The 6,441-nt window shown below is 59.5% G+C and overlaps 1 protein-coding gene across 1 annotated transcript; it reads right to left on the bottom strand.

The window, feature by feature from the left end:
- Positions 1-76: 76 nt before the first annotated feature.
- Positions 77-5,680, bottom strand: WDR24 (WD repeat domain 24). Its single transcript, XM_009891542.1, has 8 exons — positions 5,200-5,680; positions 4,701-4,878; positions 3,207-3,882; positions 2,729-2,844; positions 1,562-1,683; positions 1,110-1,214; positions 674-1,011; positions 77-265 (listed from the first exon to the last, which is right to left on the bottom strand). The coding sequence occupies exons 1-8, from the start codon at positions 5,678-5,680 to the stop codon at positions 77-79; spliced, it is 2,205 nt and encodes a 734-aa protein (XP_009889844.1).
- Positions 5,681-6,441: the final 761 nt, after the last annotated feature.

The following is a 6,441-nucleotide window of genomic DNA, read 5'->3' as shown; positions in this document are numbered from 1 at the left end:
CCCCATCTTCCTGCCCCTGCAGCCCCTCTGGGACTCCCCTTGGTGACCAGACTGCGGTCCCCCCTCGTCCCTGCCCTCACCGGTCGCAGATCCAGCCCCTGTTGCTCATGGGCCGCTTGCAGTTGCTGCAGTTGACGTGCAGGGTGGTGGAAGCCTGGTTGAGGCAGTTGATGGCACGGCAAGTGCTCAGCTTGATCACTTCATTGGAGATGTTCCAGAGCTGGAAGCGCTGCAGCAGGTCGATGTAGGAGGTGTACCAGTGCTCCTGGGGAGGGGCACAGACAGCTGAGCCTCGACAGCCCCCTCCCCAAAATCCCCACTTGGATCCCAGCCCCACATCCCAAAGGCAAGATCCCTGTGGCAGCGGGACCGCTCTGGGGGGCCGGGATGGTGTCCTTCCACAAATCAACAGGCCAGCGCCTCTTCCCCATCCTGGCCCCACAGACAAACCGGGTACCAGGGGTCCTGGAGCTGCCCATCCCAGCTTAGAGCAAGTCTGGCAGGGGCTGGAGGAGAGGAGAAGTGCCCAGAGCCCAGGTGTGTCCCAATGCAACGGGATCCCACCACCCCTGGGGCCCACCAAGACGTCCTACTGCATCTCCCGGGGTTGAACCCAGTCCTGAAGGGAGGGTTCAGTTCCTACACAGGCAGGAAGGGCCTTCCCGGCATCTACCTGGGTCTGCTCATCGATCTCCTTGCGGATGCGGTCTCCCAGCACGATGAGGACGGACACGGCCGTCTGCACGTCTCCCTGCTCTGCGTAGAAGAGGAGAGTGTCCCGCACGATGGGATTGAAGAAGTCGGAGGGCAGGCGGTTCTCGTAGAGCGAGTGGGAGATGGAGATGAGGGAGAAGGACTCCACGGGTGTCAGTGACACCGTCTCGGCCTCGTTGCCGCTGACGTGAGGCGAGTCAGCCTTGTCTTGTAGGTGGTCCAAGGCCGATGGGTTGTCCACGATTTCGTGGCGCAGGGGGAAGGCCTCTTGGGGAAGGCTGTATTCCTGCTCTTCAGCTGTGAGGAGAGATCAGGAATGAGTGGGGAATTCCGGGAGAAAATCCAGTTGCATGTCTGGGACAGGCAACGTCTCCCAGCACCAGCCCTGCACTCACCGTGCGGGTTCTCGTGGTCCATCATATACAGGTCATCTTCATCCGCTTCCACATCTCCCAGCAGATAGTCTGCGGGGACATCACTGCCCTCTGTCTCCTCATTGTCTGCATGCACAGGGAGAGAGGAATCAGCTCATCCCTCTCAGGTACACGGTCGGATCCACATCCCCCGTGTCCTGCCCCAGCACGCCAGGCTGCACTCGAGCCAGACGGCTCAGCTCCCCATCGCTGCCGCATTCCCGGCACCTGCAGCCACCACCGTGGGGGTCACGGGGGTAAACTGTCCTTCTGCAATGCCTGGGGCTCAGCATCCTTCACCTGGGGGCTGCAGCAGGTCCAATCACCCCAATTTACAGGATAAATTTACCGGTTTATCCCATATCAGGGCCACCTACAAGTGAGGAGGAGAGAGAGCCACAGGACCGCGACTGTGCCGGCCCCAGAAACGTTACCCTCGTTGTTGATCAGGGTAGAGGAGGAATCCATGAGGATGTTTTCCGTGCGGCTTTCTCCTTTGCTGCGGTCCAGTCTCGACTCACTGCCCAGCCCAGAGGGGATGTCCTTCAGGTTGAAGCTGGGAAAAGCCAAATTTAATAGTCACAGAAGTTTACAGCTTCCGTTCTAGCCAGCAAAACAGTCTCCAGTTGTGATTTGAATGGTGAAACTCAAGACACGGCGATTTCCCTGAGCACAGAAGTCAGCTGGCCCCACATGGTGACTTAAAAATAAAGATACATTGCCATTGTTACCACAGTCCTTTCTCCGAGCCTGGCGTCTCTGCGCACGCACCGCAAAGGTGCCTGCAAAGGTCTCCCTAAAGGATTTCCAAGCCGAGCGCGGGCTCTTGACTCCATCTCTTCATATTTACCTCCTCCTCAGAGGCAGGCAAACAGGAGCTGCCTCGCTACAAGGTGCTTTGCTGTTTGTTATGCATCACCACTCTCAGGCTTCACCGAGACAGAAAAGGAAGGGGAGGGAAGGGGGTTGAAGCAGAGCTGAGCTCTTCAGCTTGCTGCCTGTGGTTTAAGTCAGCGTCAGACAGCGACCCGCCTGGATGCAGAGCTCGGTCAAGGAGAGCGCTTTGTTTGATGTTATTCGAGTCTTTGCCACTCACCCTGGGAACCTGGCCCTGCAAGGTCTGACAGCTAATTTGGAGTCCTCAGCCCTCACTTTTATATGTATGTCATCGAGAAGAGGAAAAACAAGTTTTCCTGCTTCATCAGCCCACGATGGGGCTGTCCATGCCAGCAAGCTGCTCGAAGAGCTTGGCTATCCTCTCGCTTTCCATGGCGGAAGACTTCTCCACACCAGCAGCAAGACAGGGGTTCCCCAGCCCCAGCCCTCTGTCACAGCCACTAATTAAACAACCGCAAAGACGGTACCAGCCCCGCCACAGCTTCAAACTTCGTTTTATGGAGGGAAGGGAGCAGCGTGGAAGCCTGCACAGCTCAAGGCCAGGCTGGCCGCTCGCTTGCAAACCAGCAGGGCCTGAGGCTGGGGGAGAGCCGTCCCTGCTCCTAGCCCACAACTCCAGCCCAACCGAGGAACCATCTCCGCTCTCCCGCTCCCGGAGCCACCCCAGCCACGGTGTTACTCACTGTGGCTCCGGCATCCCTTACCTGTTCATGAGGGGCAGGGTGGTGCTGCCTTTCCCCATGCTGTGGTTGAGGTTGGCGGACGACACGGTGCCGAGGCTGGAATAGATAATTCGCAGCATCGTCCACGTTTGAGCCACCTATGCGAGAGAGCGCCACAGTCAGACCTGGACAGGGTTAAAACCAGACCCTGTGCAGCCGCCTGCGTGACCACCATCTCCCATCATTGGGCCAATCTAGAGAGCCTGGGCAGGCTCTCAGGGAGGGGGAGTGGGGGGTATGTGTGTGTGTCAAGTTTCTGGGCAACGATCCGCGCTTGTTTTAGGCAACAGCGTTTGGGGTTTGGTGCCAGGCAGAGGTACACCTTTCTGGGGACAGCCAGAGGGCACAGCTGGATGGAAAGCTGTCATCCAGCTTGGGTGGCAGGCCTCATCCTGACAGCACCTTTCGACCTCGGCACCAGCCTAGGTCTGTACCCGAGAGTCTCCAGCCTTGGTCTCACCTGGTTACGGTCCAAGCCCTTGGCCACCTTGGCGTTGTGGTCGCAGAGCTCGGCTAGAGGCCTGCCGGCCAGCGCGTACTGCTTGGCGGTGTGCACGAACCAGTCCATGCTGCCGCTCTCCACGTCTGTCTCGAAGACGCTGAGGGCACTGGAGGAGGAGATGTACTCAAACTGCTCTGTGGGGTCCAGCTTCCGCTTGAAGAAGATGGGGTGACGCCGGTCCCCAATGTAGGGCTTGCGGTTGGAGTCGGAGGAGATGAGGCTCTCTTTGGCGGCAAAGGCCAGGTCTCCGTAGAGGCTGTAGCACAGCCCCTCGGGGTTGGCCCGGTCGATGGGCTGGCTGGCATCCTTGAAGATGTGCTGGTAGAGCGTGCTGTCCTTGGAACCCGACAGGAGGAAATAAGGGTCGTGGAGGTGACGCCACACGATGCCCGTGGTGACATCCTTATGCTCCTCAAACATGGCGGAGGGGATGAAGGGACGCCGCACGTCCCAGACGTAGATGTTGTGGTCCACCATCATGGAGCAGGTGGCGATGTGGTGCTTGCACTCTGGGCGCCACTTCACCCGGGCCACGGAGGCGATGGTCTGCACGCAGTAGATCTCCTTTGCTCGCGTGGTGTTCATGTCCCACACCTTCACCATCTTATCCCGGCCGCCTGTTGCCAGCCAGCCCCTGGGAGAAGGATGGAGAAAGACGGTGAGACACCAGCTTGGGCAAGGATCCGTGCCCGTGCACCTCTCCTTTCCCACTCGAGCACAGAAACGCTCACAATGCGGATGTGACCACGTCCACGCCAAGGGGAGGCAGCCGGGCTGCAATCACATCCTCCCAAACACTACTCTTAACACCTCCGCTCTCCAATAACCAGGTTAGGCAACACCCCTCCCTGTGTCTTCAGAGCCACACTCATCTGAAGGGCTCCCAACTAGACCAGTTCCCCCCACCTCTGTTTTCTACTTGCCAGGGAGAGCAGAGAGGGGGGAAAAAAAGCCAGTTTGAACATATTTCAGTGCCTCTAGTGAGGAGTCAGAGCATAGCTTGGCAGGGAGTGAGGAAGGAGCGGCGGCACAGGGACCTGCACACCACAATTGTTTACAGGCGCACCCCAACCGCCCCTGGGGGAAAGGCAGGAGGCAAACGTGATCAAACACCTGTGTCCAAGAGCAGCCACGGAGCGCCCTCCCCAAGAAAAGCACTGGAGCGAGAGGCTGCCCTGACACAGGGGGCAAGACAGCAGCTTGCTATAGCCCCCCATTAGCAACCCAGCGCCTCAGAAACCCCCAATCGGTCAAAAAACAAACCCCAAACACCCCAAAGACACCCCCTAATCCTCAAAGCAATAACTGCTCCTCGACTTCCAGCCCCTGACACAAGGGGCCAGGGTATCAGAGACTCTGCTTTCATCCCCCAGAAGGTCCCAACCCTGTTTTTAGGGCCTCCCTTGTCTCTGCCGAGGCTGGGCGACTGGCGGGGGGCAGCCCCGCACATACCTGTCCTCCGGATGCCAGTCACAGCAGAAGACGGGCCCGTTGTGGGCCGTGAACATCCTCTCGTAGCGGTCTGGCCGGCGTATGTCCCACAGCTGCACGTTCCCATTCTCAAAGGTGGCAGCAAAGGTGAAGTAGTCCCTGATGCTGAACTGGACATCACGCACGCTCTCCGACTGGCCTGAGTGGGGGCAGAAGTTAATATACGGTGGGAGAGAGCTCCAGCAAAGTTAAAAACCCCACTGGATGAGCCATGGGGGTCACCAGCCCAGACAGAAGGGGAAACAGGGAGCGATGTGGCCACCTTCCACCTCCCATGGAGATGCAGCCCACTGCTGAGTGGGGAAAAAAAAGCACCAAAATGCCTCTCAGCTCCCTCCCTGTCTGCTCCAGACATCTTGCCCTGAGCAAACCCTCCTCCTGGGCACGGGGAAAGGGCAAAGCCCCCCAACCTCCACCTCTCCCCAGGGTAGCGGGGCAAGCAACAGCCCCACGTTCCTACCAGAGAAGGTGCTGACTGAGTCTTTCTTGCGCAGGTCGAAGCATTTCATGTAGCCATCCTGGGAGCCGCTGAGGAGCATGTAGACCTCAGTGGGGTGGAAGCAGACCTTGTTGACAGTGCGCTTGTGCTCGGTGAAGAGCTGGTCCTGCTTGTTGCGGGATGGCTTCCCCAGGTTCCAGGTGACGACCACACCGTTGGTGGCGGCGGTGGCCAGGAGGTTCTCGTCCATCTGGTGCCACACCACATCTGCGCAGCTGAAGTTCAAGGAGGGTTTGCGGCCAACGCGGAGGTTCAGCTTCTCCACAAACTGGTCCTCCTCAATGGAGTAGATCTTGAAGATGTTGCGGCCGGCCACCACCACCTGGGCGGCATCACGGCACACACTGATGGCATTGGCGGGGGCGTCCAGGTGGCAGAACATGGTCCGTCCCGTGAGGGCGTTGCCCCCCAGGGCAGTGGTGACCCTGGCCATTTTCTCCATGGCCGTCCTCGGGGCGCACTCCCCTCTCCAGGAGCAGGCTCGGAGGCTCGCGTCCCCGCAGGCTGCATTCACGCTCGCACGGCCACCCTGCTCCACCTCAGCCAGAGCTGGGAAGGGACAGGCTCGGCTCCCGCAGCTCCTGGCAGTCCCAGGTGGCTTCGACTGCAGCTTTTTGTGGCCACATCAACGAGCTGTGGAGGTGAGAGGCTACAGCCAGTTGCTACCTGCGGTGAGGGATACAGCCCCACGCCAGGCTTCTCTTCCTGCTGCCGTCTGTAAATCTGTCTCAGGGAAGTCTTGAAAACCTTTTCTGGGTTTCTTGTTCCTTCCTCAGTTCAACACCCGGAGATGCTCCGCTGACGAGAGCGGATGTTGGAGGTCAACTACAGCGACACGGACTGAGGCAAGCAGCGTCTCCAGCAAGAGGTTAGGTGAAACAAGGCCGCAGTCATCTCCACGGGGCGCTCCCTGTGCCCCAAACCCCTGCAAACACCACAGGCAGGGATTCACTCTGCTTCTCCAGTGAGAGGGAACGAGGGCGGCAGCTCCCCCCACCAGGCGCAGGAGCCCATGCCTGTCCCACGCCAGGGTGACAGGGGCTGGCAGCTACTCTGGGTGTGCCCAGGGGCCAGCAAGGCTACCTAGGGGTTGCAGGCTCTCTGAGGGCACCCACAGGCTGGCTCCCCCCGAGCCAGGCCCTCCTGCTCCTACACTCTTCCTTCTTCAGGAGTCCCAGCCCCACTCATACCCTACCCCCTACC

This window comes from Charadrius vociferus, unplaced genomic scaffold (genome assembly GCF_000708025.1).
Source record: "Charadrius vociferus isolate BGI_N301 unplaced genomic scaffold, ASM70802v2 scaffold619, whole genome shotgun sequence".
Classification (NCBI taxonomy): domain Eukaryota; kingdom Metazoa; phylum Chordata; class Aves; order Charadriiformes; family Charadriidae; genus Charadrius; species Charadrius vociferus.
This window is presented reverse-complemented; position numbering and strand designations above follow the sequence as displayed.